The sequence below is a fragment of the Heterodontus francisci genome, chromosome 12 (genome assembly GCF_036365525.1).
Source record: "Heterodontus francisci isolate sHetFra1 chromosome 12, sHetFra1.hap1, whole genome shotgun sequence".
NCBI lineage: Eukaryota > Metazoa > Chordata > Chondrichthyes > Heterodontiformes > Heterodontidae > Heterodontus > Heterodontus francisci.
Window position 1 is genome coordinate 97,117,712 of NC_090382.1, and position 17,024 is coordinate 97,134,735.

A 17,024-nucleotide genomic window follows, 5' to 3' on the forward strand; every position below is an offset into this window, starting at 1 on the left:
AGGTTATTACAGCTTTAACTGAGTATGTGAACCTACTGTATGCTCTGCTAAAATGATAAGCACAGACTGGTTGATGGAGCATCCTTTTTCTCTCATAGCAAAATATGCTGTTTTAAGTTGTAAAGCTACATGGTATTGTGGTGTGCGTTTTTTTTTTCATTTATTCATGAGGTGTGGATGTCACTGGCATCCCTTGAGAAGATGGTGGTGAGCTGCTTTCTTGTCAACTGAATGGCTTGCCAGGGGCCATTTCAGAGGGCAGTTAAGAGTCAACCACAATGCTGCGTCTGGAGTCACATATAAACCAGTCCGAGTAAGGACAGCCCTAAAAGGCATTAGTGAACAATTGAGTTTTTACAACAATCCTGCAACTTGATGGTCATTATTATTGATACTAGCTTTTTAAATTCCAGCTTTATTTAATTAACTGAATTTAAATTCCCCAGCTGTAGTGGTAGGATTTGAACTCATAACTCCAGCTCATTAGTCCAGGATTGAAAGTCGAGTAATGTAACTACTGTACCACCATCCCCAACAGCATTAATGGTAACAAACAAAAATACAAAGGCACAGAAAAGGAAAATGATTCATTATAAAAGAACTGGTAATGAATTCAAGAGTGAAAGACCTTCCTAGTGTCTTAGCATATGAGTTCATTTTAGTCACTTGGGTACATTACCGTATATTCCAGACATTCCGTCTACATGTAAATCCTTTGGATCACTTTTTGGTGGGATTGGTATAGGTGTTTGTTTATGAACTGCTGTCAAATTCACAAAGTGCATCAGCTCTGGAGTTGTTCAAGAGGCAGTTACACACTGTGATGGGGAGCAATAGCTTTCTTGTACAAGAATGAGCTTTCATGGCCCAAATGTCTTCTTTCATCTGCACTTTGTGATCTCTGTGACATCATAAAATGAGAGAGAATTCCATGATTCCATCAGCTGGTGGGAAGCTTCACCTTCTGACACTGAATATCAAACATTGGGAAGGCACTGCCCACAATTTTCTACCTAATCAATTTTTAACGGTCAGAAAATCGCAGGCAGCGAGCTCCTGACATTTCAGTATGACATCACCAGTGGGCGAGGCTCCTGACTGATAGAACCCATTCATAAAATTATCCTTTAGATGTACTCTTTTACTTCACATAAAGTGCTGTTGGAGGGGTTCACACTGCAGTTTCTAATTACTTGAAAAGAATGACAGGAAAGGGCACTGTCGTGTTGTAGTGTTTTGAAATTGCAATTGTATTGTGCATTATGTACTCCAGAGGTCACTGTAGAACACACATGCTAGCAAAGGGAAAGTTCATCTCAAACACAATAAAGAAGAAGCCTTTGTGTTCAGCAAGCTGCGGTCTCTGTCTCTTAGTCTTTGCCTCATATACTGTCCTAAACTCGGCTAAACCTCACTCAAGTCGCGAGGACATAACAGGCAGTTGTGATTCTGAGATAAGATGCAGTTTTTTTCTGTCACTTATGAACTCATAAGAACACAGGAAGGAACAGAGGAATGAGAGTAGGCCATTCAGCCCCTCGAGCCTGCTCCACCATTCAGTTAGATCATGGCTGATCTATACCTCAACTCCATTTACCCACCTTAGCTCCATATCTTTTGATACCCTTAGCTAAAAAAAAATCTGTCTACCTCAGTTGTAAAAACTGAAATTGTCCCCCAACATCAACAGACCTTTTGGGATAGAATTCCATATTTCTACTACACTTTGTGTGGGAAAAATGGTCCATGATATGCCCCTTTTTCATAACAGCCATTCTCAGAAGGGTTGTTACCTATTGAAGCACAATGAATGGTTTTGTGAGGTCTTCGGACACTCTTCAGCAGTGGAGCTGTGCAGCGGAGATGGAGGAGTACAGCGATAACAAGAATCCCAGGAACCGGTCTTTCTGTGCACTGTCGGAACCTCCTCTTCACTTCCTAGTGGACATGAACCAGCTCTACAGTGAGAGATGACAGGGACAAGAGGACCTCTGATTTCCTGTAAAACCGGTTCTGAAGCAACCTGTTCCGGCTTTACCGAGATTGTAGTAGGGCTGCACACTGATGTGACTTGGAATTTAGGCCTTGTGGATAATGCAACACAGTGGGGTTGAAAAGCTGCTAGGCTGGTCTGAGCCTGGAAAAGAAACAATAAAGCAGTTTTATTGTGAAATGGTCTCACTCTTGCTTAGCGTTCAAAGAAAGATTCTTTTTGTCACAGTGGAAGAGAGGCTAGAGCAGTCATGAATCATCTTCATTCCGATGATCTCCTTATGATACAATAACAAGGCCCAACGCAAATTACATATTTGGAGTTTGCCAAACGTATTCTGATGAATATTTTTCTTCTTTACAGCATAATATAGCTCATTTTCCTTTTTTGACACCGATGACAGATACTTAATTCATGGACAAATCAACTAAACTCAGACTATATCAATTAACTCAAAACTGGCATCAGTAGAGACAATGGGATGAGATCCCTGCCTGGTCCCTTAGCTAGGAAAAAATGTCTACTGCAGTGATAACTAAATAGAGAGACAGAAACATCGTGGAATTGTCATGGAATTTTCCTGACATGTCCAAATTGTATTTGCATCTCCTTCGCTCGCCCTTGTGCAGTTCCAGTTCAGATCGCCTATGTTTCCCAATCTCCCTGCCCTTGGAGATGTCAATCCTTTGAAATTGTAACTCATACGTTTCCCTTTCATCTTTTAGAGCCACAGACAGTTTGAACTCACACTCTCCTTTCCCCTTACCTGGAGAAATAGCCAATTTAAACTCACAGCTCCATTCTTTTTTCCCTCTCATTCCATTTAGACATGACAAACCCAAGCTGACATCCACTCTGCTTCTTCTCTAACCTTTCCTAACTCACATCTATTCCATTAAATTGTCTTTGAAAATATGACCTATTTAAATTAGCAGCTTGTCTGTTCCCCTCCTCCATCCCCGAAGACTGCCAGAAACATAGCTGAGACAAATTCCTTGTTTTTCACACCTCCATATTTTAATAAGACTAATAAAACCCACCTTGTGCAGATTGTTTCTGTCCTCAACTTTACAGTGCGATGGGGTAAAGTTTGATATTGGTACATATCCTCGACCCATAGTTGTACAATTGAAAGTTTCTTCGTCTTGCATTACTGATGTTTTACTGCTGTGAGGCATTGTAGGGGTAGTGTTGGCAATGGGTCTGTTGGACAGGTTAGGTCTGTTTGTCCCATTAGAATCGCCAGCGTGGATAGTGACTGGGTACAGAAGCTGATGAGATGCAAATGGCTGGGCTTGAATGACAACAGCGGGAACACACCTGCTATTTGTGCTCTGAGCCTGTACTGGAGGAACTGCAAGTATTGGTCGATGTACATTTGCTAAAAGAGTAAAGAAACATAGTGATTGAATTGGCTGTAAACTTCCTGTTACAATTCCAAACTAAATTATATTATTCCAAGCAGGTTTACGTGCACTGACAGAATAGAAGGGGAGAAAGAACTTGCATTTATATAGCATCTTTCATGATGTCAGAAGATTCCACAAGAAAGTGCTATTGAATTGTGGTCGCTGTTGTAGAGGAACATGGCATCCAATTTGTGCACAGCCAGGTCCCAAAAACAGCAATGAGATAAGTGACCAGATAATCAATTATTAGTGATGATGGTTTAGGAATAAATATTGGCCAGGACGCCAAGAGAACTCCTTGCTCTTGTTCAAATAGTGCCATACACCTGAGAGATCAGACCAGAGATTAGTTTCATCCAACCCCCACGGTACTGTACTGATGTGTCATCCTAGATTATGTGGCCAGGTTCTCCAATGGAGTTTAAGAACCTTCTGTAACTGGACACCAGAAAGGGCGGCAAGGGGTCATAAAAGGGGCAAAAGAACCTGAAGGAAGATAGAAGCCTACAAAGGTGGCTACATTTGAGGAAGAGCCCGTCTCCCTCCATTCTGTCACACTGGGGCCATCACTGCCACCACCGCAGGCATACCTTCAAATAGATTGTCCCAGAAGCAGTGGTAACAGGTAGATTGGAGGGAAATAGAATGGGAGGCCATGTCCATTCTCAGTCAGCATTCACATGCAGTGGAGGAGAAGAAGTAGACTGTATTGGCTCCAGCGGGGGGAAGAGGTTGTAAAGGAGATTGGGGCAAGGAGTTAGGGGTTGGCCTCATCATCCTATTTTCCCTTCATTTACACTGCTATCACGCTGGATGTTGGGAAGAATAATTGAAGAAAATCAAGCCCTAGTTGTCAAGTACACCATTCTGACTCTGGGTCACAGTCATTTTACCATCGTTTGCTGAATGGAACCTCTCCAACATTAAGTAAAATCCCTGTCAGATGTCATGCTTACAATTCCTGAGCAATTTCTGTGCAAATCTTGCCCATTGCTGTTGCAGTGTAACAAATCAAATCAACCAGAATTACTGATGATATTCACATTGAATAAGAGGTAGATAGAAAAGATCCAAATCTATAAAACTCAGACTACTAGGATGCAGAAGGATGAGTAGACTACACTGAAATTAACCCTCATAAACCCTCGTTGAGACATGGACTTTGAAACTGATACCAAAGAGAGAGATAAAGCTGAAAGCTCTGTTACACATTGCAGTCAGACATAGACTGTCAGACTGGCAAGGTGTAGAATGAGACAAGTCTAAATGTTTTGCCACATTTATTGCCTTTTAGACTGGAGACTATGGAAGGGGTGAAGGGGGGTGGTTGAATTGCTGGGGGTAAGGGAAGGAGGTTTGGTTGGTGGGCTGGGGAAGGAAGCACATCTGCTTCTCTTGGCCCACAAGCAGTGCTGGAAAGGCACTTACCTGCTGGATCTGACCTTTCTGAATAATATGCACTCTTAGCCAGAAGCTACAAAAATAAACATGAACATTACCACACAATTTAAATATAAAGTAACTGAAGCCTAACCATCTTAATTAAGTGATAATAGGGGCTGTCAGAAAAGAAAAATTTCCTCTTGTTGAAATTGTTATAAAAATTAATAGGCCCTTTATGATACAGGATGGAGTCTTCAAATTTGTCTAAAATGGGTTTGAGATCAAGCTCCTTGAGAGCAAACCAAGATGTCTCTTGGTAGCCATTTTCCCATTTGTCTATAGTAACATAGACAGAAAAAAAAAAGACTTGCATTTATATAGTATCTTTTATGGAATCAGGACATTCCAAAGCACTTTATAGCCAATGAAGTACTCTTGAGTGTAGCCACTGTTTTTATGTAGGAAACACAGTAGCCAATTTGCGCACAGAAAAATCCCACTAACAGCAATATATGACCAGATAATCTGTTTTAGTGATGCTGGTTGATTGAGGGATCAGTATTGGCCAGTACAGCAGGCAGAACCTCTTTGAAATAGTGCCATAGTATATTTTACCTTCAGCAGAGGGCCAGACTGAAAGACAGCATCTCGGAGTGTTCAACACTCCTCTGGGCTTCAGCCTAGGTTTTGTGCACAGATTACCCTAATTGTCAAGTTTGAATTCATTGCTGCTTTGAGTGGAATTGAAATATTATAGGGAGACTTGTAGCAGACCTATTACTTACAATGCCCAAACAATGTGGCAATGCAACTCAAAAAGTTAAAAGAATGCCAGGATACTGAACTAGAATAGCAGAGTACAAGTTTTCAAAGCTTATGCTAAGACTTCAAAATTCACTGGTCAGAGCATACTTTAAATGCTAATACAGAAAGCGAAGTCAGAAAACTGATAATCTGGGAGAAAAGAGCCAGAAAAATTGTCTTTGGGTGAAAAAGATAGACTTGCTTTTATTTGGCACCTTCCATGACCTTAGGACACCCTAAAGCACTTTACATCCAATGATGCACGTTTGCAGTGAAGGAAATGTTGTAATGAAGTGTAATGCAATGCAAAACCTGTACTTTGTAAGACACCCCAATCTCAACAGATGGAATTGTTGTATCATTTACTATTTAATAAAAGCATCTCAACAATTTCACTGCTCACATATTTTTATCCTACTGTGTTTTCTCTCTTATTGGCACAAAGGGGAAAACCATTGAGAAAGTATGGGAGAAAAATGTGTAATCTACAGGAAATGTCTGGTTGTGACCTGGGTAGACTGTAGCCCTGGATCAAATTTCAACCAGAGTAGGTGCACTATCGAATCCCTTTAGAACTTGATAATTATTATACTGTACACTATGGTTAATAAACTTACCCCTGTAACTATGTCTTGCTATTGTGCCCCCTGAGGGAACTGGAGGTGACGTCACAGCAACTCGCCTGCCGCTGGGGCTTGTCTGTAAGTTCAAATTGGCCTCACTTGTGGATCCTCTTTCTTGAGTATTTGCTGATGCTGATAGACCATTGGAGCCTCTCCGCTCTGTGGCTCCAGAAGTGTTCCTGCAAAACAATAACGCTGTCTATATCAGTCCTACTGAGTACTCATTGGCCTTAATATTAAACCATCACCCCCGTACACTGGGTGGGAAAGGGTTGGGACTTAAATACAAGGAACACTTACTTAACACACTGCACATGTGTCCAATGCCTATTTTGTGGTGATGGATATCAGGATGTCTGTTGTCCCACTATGGAGAAGTGGGGCAATTATTCAACATATTTAAATTGGATTCCCACAGCGCAATTGGGAGCCTGATATAAAGTTCACCGCAGCTGTGCATATTTCCAAGGTGTCCGGAAATCTGACAGTGAAAAGGAGACTGGAGCTGCGGGTTCCACAAGCTAAGCACCTTTTCCAGCAATTCTACTGCACCAGGAGGAGTAGAAGTGCTCTCCCCAGCCTCCCAACGAACCCTCGACCTCTTCTCTGCTGATTATGGCCTCTCTCTTTGCCCTGCTGTGATGGCCGACCTTCACCACCTTTGAATGCCAGGGTCCATCCCCAAGTATCCCCAGCTGCGACCTCCTGCCACTGGTTTTCCCTGCCAACTGTTGGCAAGGCTGTCAATTTGGCCAGTTGCCAGGCGGGAAACGGATCCAAAAAATTATAATGAGGTCTTGTCATTAAGTTCAGCAGGATTTCTGTGTCAGTGGCCTTGCCGGGTAGTCGGCATTTTTGGCTTCCCCACACCCTCCCCGGCTCCCCGTAAATATCAAGACCATTCATGCCACATGACATGATTCTGCCTGTAAAAGCTAAGACAGTCTATTGTGGTCCTTCTTAAAGCTGGTGGAACAAATCTTCATCTAAATTATCTGTTCTATCCTCTTTCAGTGATGCATATTGCTTAGGCCTAACTTCAGAGAGAGAGAGAGCACCTGATTTACATAACTTGGCGAAGTTTATATTTTTATTATATTTTATATTTAGAGATACAGCACTGAAACAGGACATTCGGCCCACCGAGTCTGTGCCGACCAACAACCACCCATTTATACTAACCCTACAGTAATCCCATATTCCCTATCACCTCCCTACACTAGGGGCAATTTACAATGGCCAATTTACCTATCAACTGCAAGTCTTTGGATGTGGGAGGAAACCGAAGCACCCGGAGGAAACCCACGCAGACACAGGGAGAACTTGCAAACTCCGCACAGGCAGTCCCAGAATCCCTGGAGCTGTGAGGCTGCGGTGCTATCCACTGCGCCACTGTGCCGCCCATCAAAGTTGTTGTAAGTTGTAAGAGGAGTTCAGCTAAGTGCCTCTTTCAGTCATAAATAAATATACTGCACAAGAAGTTGATCTCACAATGGTTTAGAGAGTAGAAGAAAATGGGAATTTCCTTGGAACTGCTCCCATTCTACAGTTGTAACATTTACTGAGGTGAGGCAGAAGCCCTGTTTCTGGGAGTAAATGTGATTTCCACTGCTCTTCCCTGTCTTGGTCAGAGAATGTGTAATGTAGTGAATGAAGGCTGGATGAAGAAACCAAATACATTTTTACCAGTGTAATTGAATTTGAATCGCTTGTTTGTATGGGTCTTCCTCAGCTAATGAATAAAGTCTAGTGATATGTGACTTTCGAACAATTGTAGATGTACAAACTGCAAAAAGCACAATTGTTTTTGTGCTACCAATGGTTCAACTTGAAATAGTTGTGTACCGTAAAAAGGGTAGACTTCTGTTTAAAAAAAATACATTTGTACTAGCCACTGGCTAAGGGTTGATTTTACTCTTCAAAGTTGAGATAGGAAGTAAACATTAAAAAGAATACTTCTCAGTGTTAATACTTAGCACAAGTATCCACTGTTAATCTTACTCAGAGATTCTCATCTATACTAAGAACAGCAGTTAAGAGCAATGTACCCTGTAAAATTTTGTTGTTGTGCGTGGCCAGATTTTTCAATACATGGTAACTTTACATTTTTTTTGCATGGGCACTCACGCGCAGTATTTAACACAAAACAGGGTCTGTATGATATCTTCTCAGCTGACACGCGGTCACGCATGCGCATATCTTAGTGGGCACATTGGTCAAGAGACTTATTAATTACCTCCTAACAGGCTCAGTATAACTGCTGGTCAGGCTCTCAGCTTTGCTTATTTGTACAGACATCTCTCTGATCCATCCATCTGGAGATATCCCATAAATGCGAAACATTTCCCCCTTCCGTGCTTCCAGTTCCTCTGCTCTTCTGATCGGAGATGAGAATAAATTAACACACCATCGGAAAGATCATCAGTGAGCGATAATTAGACAATTCTCTTGGAACGGACACAAATTTAAGGTGATTGGCAAAAGAACCAGAGGTGACATGAGGAAAGGTTTTCATATCCAATGAGTGGTTAGGATTTGGAATACACTACCTGATAGGGTGGTGGAAATAGATTCAATAGTAATCTTCAACAGAGAATTAGATAAATACTTGAAAGAGGAAAATCTGCAGTTGTACAGGGAAACAGTGGAGTAGTGGGACTAACAAGATTGCTCTTCGAAAGAGCCACATAGACTCGATGGACCAAATTGCCTCCTTCTGTGCTGTACTGTGCTATGATTCTATCATACAAGAAACCATATACCCTCAGGACACTGTCCCACCATAGTAAGAATCCCACTTTTCACTGACCCTTGTTCCTGGCCCTGTTGGGATATTCAGAGTCAGGGCAGGGCTATCTGGAAACCCCTGTGCCAGTAGGGAAGCATCTTGCATCCCTACTGTGGGAGTGGAGGTAGGATGAAGATGGGGTACTGGATGACCTCTTGGGGTTCCTGTTGGTGGGCCAATTCCAAAAGTGCAATATCTCTGATTGATCAGCACCCAATCTGGAAAACTGGTTGGCATCAAGTCCTGGGTCATCCAGGTCATGATCCTGGTCTGGGGCACTCATTGGGGTCTCATTTCCACACATAAAATGACCTGCATGTTAGCTTATTACCACTGTTCGGATTTCTGGGAGGAAAGGAGATTGGGAGGATTGGGGAATCTAGTGGTGGATGCTGTTTCATCGATCCTGGCTCCAGGTAACAGTGCAAACTTTGCATGGAGCATGGAAGTTCCTCCTGCTGCAAGGACATGTTACATGCAAGTTTGGGCTAGCCCAGGGTCTTCAATGCCATAAGTTCTTGGGGGTGATACAGGAGAGGAAAGAATATCCAAGTGTCAGGAGACATAAGTCTGTTGTGAATCTGTCACCTTCATAGCTAATTGTCAAAGTCTTGTGGATCTTGCAAGCCTAATGAGTAATGTAAACTAAATGTGGTTATATTTTTGTTGTTACTGCTATGGACACATCAGGCGTTTAGTATCCTTGACATAACTGGGAGTCATAACTCTCAGCCATGCTACTGGTACTTACACAGGTACTTGTGGCTTTGAATGTAGAATTTCAGGACGAAACTGTGAATTGGTATCAACAGTACCTGAACTGGCCACACCAACTTCAGAAGGACCATGTTGTGTCTGTGAAAAAAGATGAAAACCGCTATCAGCTACAAATGTAATTTTTACTGACACCTGAATCATACTTAAGTCATAGATTAATAGAATCATGGAATGGTTACAGCACAGAAGGAGGCCCTTTGGTGTGCTGTGCTGGCTCTCTGTAAGAGCAATTCACTTAGCCCCACTCCCCTGCATTTCCCCATAGCACTACAAATTTTTTCTCTTCCAATGATTATTCAATTCTCTTTTGAAAGCCTTGATTGAATCTGCCTCCACCTCTCAGGCAGCACATTCCAGATCCTCACCACTTTCTGTGTAAAAGGTTTTTCCTCATGTCGTCATTGCATCTTTTGCCAATCACCTTAAATCTGAGCACTCAACCCCTTCTGCCAATGGGAACAGTTTCTCCCTATCGACTCTGTTCGGGCACCTCATGATTTTGAACGCCTCTATCAGATCTCCTGTCAATCTTCTCTTTAAGGAGAACAGCCCCGCTTCTCCAATTTATCCATGTAAATTAAGTTCCTCATCCCTGGAACCAATTTCCTGAATCTTTTCTGCACCCTCTCCAATGCTTTCACATCCTTCCTAGAGTGTTGTGCCCAGAACTGGACACAATACCCCAGCTGAGGCCAAACAAGTGTTTTATAAAGGTTCACCATAACTTCCTTGCTTTTGTACTCTATGCCCCTATTTATAAAGCTCAGAATCCTGCATGCTTTATTAACTGCTTTGTCAATCTGTCCTGCCATCTTCAACAATTTGTGCACATATTCCCCCAGGTCTTCTGCTCCTGCACCCCTTTAAAATTGTATCCTTTACTTTATATTGCCTCTGCTCATTTTTCCTACCAAAATGCATCACTTCACATTTCTCTGCATTAAATTTCATCTGCCACATGTCCACCCATTCCACCAGCCCGTCTATGTTCTCTTGAAACCTTTCACTGTCCTGCTCACAGTTCACAATACTTCCAAGTTTTGTGTCATCCATAACTTTTGAAACTGCCCTGCACACCAAAGTCTAGGTCATTAGTATAGATCAAGAAAAGCAGTGGTCCTAATACCAGCCCCTGGGGTAATCACCTGCAGTCGAAATGAGCAATTAGTTTGAATTGGAATAATTCTCCCTAAACTCCGTCACCGGGTCCCCCTGCACCTTTAAATCATTTTTTCAACCAAATCTCTAGTCAACCCTCCTAGATTCTCCCTTCCTGATTCCTTTTCCTTACCTAGCAGTATTTGTGAAGCATCTTGAGACATTTATCTTTATGTGAAAGGTGCTATATAAATACAAATAGAGGTAGATGTTGTTGTTGTGCCTACATTCTGCTGTGCATCTAAAGTATACGATGCAATCTACAGCATAGCGATGGTCATCATGAAACCTATCAATATGACTTTCAGCTGCAAAATTCATAAATGGAATAAAGCTTGACTGGTAGCAGTATTTCTTCTGAGTGAGATGGCTGTGGGTTCCACTCTAGGACTGCAATGCATAATTTTGGTTGACACTTGCCAAACAACAAGTCATTCCACTTCAAAATTACTCATTATGTTAAGTGTTTTGACATGCTTTTGAAAGACAGGATAGGGTATTCAGTAAATACAGGTCTTTAAAAAAAAAATTGCTCCACCATTGGTGGCTGTGCCTTTAGTTGCCTAGGCTCCAAGCTCTGGTTACCCTCCCTACACCTATTCGCCTCTCCACTTTTGATAAGGTGCTACATCAAAGGTTATTGCGGAAAATAAAAGCTCATGGTGTAGTGGGTAACATATTGGCATGGATAGAAGATTGGCAAGTCAGCAGGAAACAGAGAGTAGGCATAAATGGTTCATTTTGTTCTTGGCAAGATGTAACAAGCGGTGTGCCTCAGGGATCAGTACTCGGGCCTCAACTTTTTACAATGTATATAAATGAGTTGGATGAAGGGACCAAAGGTATGGCTGCTAAATTTGCTGATGACACAAAGATAGGTAGGAAAGTAACTTGTGAAGAGGACATAAGGAGGCTACAAAGGGATATAGATAGGTTAAGTGAGTGGACAAAAATCTGGCAAATAGAGTATAATGTGGGAAAGTGTGAAATCGTCCACTTTGGCAGGAAGAATAAAAAAGAAGTATACTATCTAAATGGTGAGAGACTGCAGAGCTCTGAGATGCAGAGGGATCTGTGTGTCCTAGTGTATGAATCGCAAAAGGCTAGTACGCAGGTAGCAAGTAATTAAGAAAGCTAATAGAATTTATCATTTATTGTAAGGAGAGTTGAATACAAAAGTAGGGAGGTTGTGCTTCAGCTGTACAGGACATTGGTGGGACCGCATCTGGAGTACTGTATACAGTATTGGTCTCCTTATTTAAAGAATGATGTAAATGCGTTAGAAGCAGTTCAGAGAAGATTTACTAGACTAATACCTGGAATGGGCGGGTTGTCTTATGCGGAAAGGTTGGACAAGCTGGAGTTTCGAAGAGTAAGAGGCGACTTGATTGAAACATATAAGATTCTGAAGGGTCTTGACAAGTTGGATGTGGAAAGGATGTTGCCTCTTGTGGGAGAATCTAGATCTAGGGGTCACTGTTTAAAAAGAAGGGATTGTCCATTTAAGACAGAGATGAGGAGAATTTTTTTTCTCTCAGAGGGTTGTGCGTCTTTGGAACACTCTTCCTTCAAAGGTGGTGGAAGCAGAGTCTTTGAATAATTTTAAGGCGGGGTAGATAGATAAGCAATGCGGTCAAAGGTTATTGGGGGTAAGCGGGAATGTGAAGTTGAGGTTATACATCAGATCAGCGATAATCCTATTGAATGGCAGAGCAGACTCGAGGGGCCGAGGGGCCTACTCCTGCTCCTAATTCGTATGTTTGTATTTATGTTTGTATGTCCACATCGCCTTCCTCCTTTAAGATACTCCTTAAAACCTACCTCTTTGATCAAGCTTTTGGTCATCTGACCTAATATCTCCTTTTGTGGCTCTGTGTCATACTTTGTTTTCTAATGTTCCCGTGAAATGCCTTGGGACGTTTTATTGCTTTAAAGGTGATATATAAATATAAATTGCTGTTGTTGTTGCTGTTGGCATGCCAATGCATTACTGAAGGAGTGCTGCATTGCTGGAGTGTCTTTGGATGAACTGTAAAACAGATTTTCTTGGGTGAGTTTGAAGGTTCAATGATATTAGTTGAAGAAGAGCTGCGAGATTTCCTGGTATCCAGGCCAACAATCCTCCCTCGACCGACACCACCAAATAGTGATTAACTGATCATTCACCTAAATGCTGCTTGTGCAAACTTGCTGTGCAAAATGTGTTTTACTCTGTTTGCCAAACAACAAGTCATTGCACTTCAAAATGACTCATTGTGTGAAATGTTTTGAGATGTTTTTGACAGGCATGATAAGACATTATGTAAATACATGTCCTTTTTTTAAAAAAACATTTTTTTGGTATTGTTCATGTATAAAGATTTCAAATAGCTGGTGGAACAAGTTTTTTGCCTTAACAAATCCAGATGTAGGGGGAGAAAATCTCGTACTGTCCATTTAGTTTAATCCTTTAACAGCAACACAAAATGAATGATGAGTGATGTATATCATGCTGCTAGTAATCATACCTAAAACATCTATAGGATTCAGAGTTTGTCAAACATGTTCATACATGAAGTTGAAGCATCTGTTATGCAGTGCCGACATATCTTTAGATATTCCCTGGTCTGTCACCCACACACACTTGAAAATAAGGTTTGGGCTAAAAATGTGATATGGCTGGCTTGCAGGAGTGGAGATTGTGATGCGTGATCGCAAGGTGATGAACCGTTGTTTTAGAACACCAGTAGTTTCTTCCACAAAGTTCCTGATTGTAGCATGACTCTCATTGTATGAGCACTGTCCACATGTGGTCAGGTAGTGGAAGGGAATCGTGAACCACGTGTAGCCCTCGTCCCTAAACAGTCACTATTTTGTTTGTTGTGGTGGTTCAAATACGGCGCAAATGGCTGACAGGCGCAGGATAAAACCACTGCCAGGATAGTGGGCGTTCACCAACATGAGGCTCTGTGCATGGTTGCACACCAATGTTAAGGGAAAGGAATCGTTGGTAGTTCTGGTACGTCTCCTCATTGAAATGTGGCACCCGCAAACCCACATGTGTGCACCTGATGGCTTCCTGCACAATTGGGAAGCCTAACTCCCTGTCAAAGCCATATGCCTGCTCCACCTGCTTCTGTCTGCTTAGAGAGAAGACTATGAAGTCCCTTCTCCTTGCGTAAAGGGCGTCTGTCACCTCCCCGATGCAGAAATACATGATGAACTGTGATATGTCAGCAATGTCACTGGTTCCAGCTCAGAAGGATCCTGAGGCATAGAAATTGAGGGTGACGGTGACCTTGGCAGCTACTGGCAGCACTGTCCTCGCCCTGCAGTGCGGCTGTTGGTCTGGTTGGAGGAGGTGGCACAACTGCTGCCTATTTCCCTCTGAAATGTGGATTGAGGCCCAACATAGGGGCACCTTGGACCTCAACGTTCAGGCTGAATTTCAAGGCTAAACACTTTACAGCTGTAAGGTTAATTAGGAAAATGCCAGCACTATGGCTTTCTCTTGTAATGAAGCAGCGGATTACAATCTCAAAGTCATCTAGATTCCAATTAAAAGTCAAAATTACAAGAGGAATTTGATACTATCAGAACTGCTTGGTGAATAGTAGCCAACTCAGACACTGCTCCTGGCTGAGATGGGGCAGGTTGGGGGGGGTGGGGTGTGGTGGGTGGCGGTAGGAGAAGTGCTCTCTGACTACCCTCGCTGGGTAAGGCCTTCTGTTGAGAGCCCTGCTCCTCATTCCTTGGTGCACAGTGTTAGGATAAGGTGAGAAAGGGGTCTAGGGGTTCCCTCTCAGCTTTTGCCTGGTTTAACCACAAAAGGGTTTAATTTTTAAAAACACTGTGTTTTAGCTCCTCCTCAGTGAATCCTTGTTCACCGCTTTCCAATTGTAAGGCAAAGAAATCAATTAGACAGGTTTTCTTAGATTTAAACCACAAAGGTGGAAGTTTATTAATCTTAAACTCTAATTTGGTTAACAACTACGAATACGCGATGCAACCACACTAGCATGCATACGCGATAAACATACATGCAGGTAGAGACAGAAAAAGTAGAAAGAATAAAGGGGAAAAGTTTGAGGCAATAGCTGGGTTGTAATTACAGTCCTTTGAGTTCGATGTGGAGTCTTTGGTTGCTGGTAAGTCTTGCCATTCGTTGGGGCCCAGTGCACGCTTTAACTTTTTTTGATGTAGGAGTCTTTTCTCTCGAGGTTTAAGCAATTTCAGTGGGTCTGGAGGTTTGTGAGAAAGCAAAAGAGAGCCAGCCAGGAGACAGGCTATCTTGTTCCAGGTTCAGTTGCAATCTGCAATCTGTCTTCAAACTGTGCTGTGAGCACAATTCAAAACTCCAAGTTGGCCAGCAGGTCAGTCATGTGACTAGCTGGTTTAACCACTCTTGTGTTTGTGGATTCTCCATCTTAGCAGTCACTGGAATGAGAGCTTTCTTACACCTTCAATGTCTGGTGATCAAAATCCATTTGGGTTAATTGGATCAGGGAGTAGTTGCTGTGTTTCTCCAAGGATGGTCTCTTATATGCAAATGTTCTCCAGCCGAATGTCTGGTGATCTCTTTAAACAAGTCATTTCTTCGCTCCAGCAACAGTTTAAAATTAATGTTCATATGACAAAATTAATATTCCTCATCCTTGGCAGGTGGGGGTCTTTTAAGACAACAGCTTCCCCTTTCTGCTGTCTGTGCTCCATCTCCTGTCATGCTGCAGCCCAAGACGAAATGCATCTATAGCCCCATGACTGAAAGCAAGCTTCTTGCTCAGAGTCCTTCAAACTACTCTCCACTCCTTGCAAAGGCCCAACCTCACTCCCTTCTGACTCCAACAACTTGTGTGAACTCCTCCAACATCACAATATACAGTACTTCCATTAACTCTGCAGCAGCATATCAAGTCAAAAGCACCTCAGTCAGAAGTTCCATGGTGATCCCTTTAAAGAATGCTAGTGAAGGGTCTTTCGTGTTCAGTTGTGAATATTTAAGACAGAGTGCTAACAGAACCTGCGCGGTCCAAAATGGCAGGCTGGGTGACAAATCAGCGTTAGATGCTGACTGACATCATAATCTGCCCACTCTGCATGCTTCCACACATGCTTGACACGCCTGTATTATCTTCCATCCAAGCATGGCAATTAGCAGAAGTGGTTGGAAGCCGACCCTCCACCATTTTAGCTCCTCTGGGCTCCTGCAGTGGCGAAATCAGAGATGCTACAGAGCCCAATTTTGCGACCATTTTCTTTAATCTCAGACACAGTCTCAATGTTTCTGGGGCTATTTGAAGGCATTGAGTATTTCTCAGTCCAAGCCTGGATGTAAACAAGAGCTTTGTGTGAGTCAGGGGTTGGAACAAACAGAAATAGATGTAAGAGGCTTGGACTGGAGTATCCATTATTGGGAACAAGCCAGCACTTTGGCTTTCTGTTGTAATAAAGCAGCGGATTATAATCTCAAAGTCATCTAGATTCCAAGTAAAAGTCAAAATTGCAAGAGGAATTTGATACTATCATAAATCATACAACACCTGTCTTCAGTCTGTTAAATTGTCATGAGGGTTTTAAAGCAGAAAGCATGTAGCTTGTGTTTTTTCCATTATCCTTGCAGCTGTAAAGTCTTTAGCCTTGAAATTCAGGCCTGAATATTGAGGCCCGAGGTGCCCCGATGCTGGACCTCAATCCACATTTCAGAGAGCAAAAGGCAGCTTGCTGGCAAAGCGAGATTGAAGTTCGGGCCACTGCTAGTGTCACAGAGGCAAGTGAGGAAAAGAGTGACTGGGGAGGGAGGGAGCAACTGGGAAGTAAGGGTTGGGGGTGGGGGTGGGGGTGGTGACCAGCAATGAGTTGTGAAGTAGTGACGATTGGAGGTGTTGGGGGAGGGCCAATGATAATCGAGAGGAGTGGCGGTGATCAGGAGGGAATGGCAGTAATCAGGAGGGAGTGGCAGTAATCAGGGGGAGAAGCATTGATTGGGAGCTGAGTGGTGGCGACTGGGGGGTGTGGGGGGGTTGATCATTGACTGCAGTGGCCTACGTAATTTGAATGTGGGGTCAAGAAGAGCACTCTTGCTTCTCCCAGCCCCACATTCAGGCAAGCAT

General features: G+C 42.7%; 1 protein-coding gene across 1 annotated transcript in view; it reads right to left on the bottom strand.

The window, feature by feature from the left end:
- The window catches only part of LOC137375650 (E3 ubiquitin-protein ligase SH3RF1-like), a 99,314-nt gene that overhangs the window by 2,070 nt on the left and 80,220 nt on the right, over positions 1–17,024 (bottom strand). Inside the window, exons 5-10 of the mRNA XM_068043034.1 lie at positions 15,375–15,383; positions 9,752–9,855; positions 8,449–8,589; positions 6,207–6,391; positions 3,034–3,374; positions 1,794–2,137 (exon numbers count right to left, since the gene is read on the bottom strand). Of these exons, the coding sequence (XP_067899135.1) occupies positions 1,794–2,137; positions 3,034–3,374; positions 6,207–6,391; positions 8,449–8,589; positions 9,752–9,855; positions 15,375–15,383 (1,124 nt within the window). The remainder of the gene's footprint in view (positions 1–1,793; positions 2,138–3,033; positions 3,375–6,206; positions 6,392–8,448; positions 8,590–9,751; positions 9,856–15,374; positions 15,384–17,024) is intronic.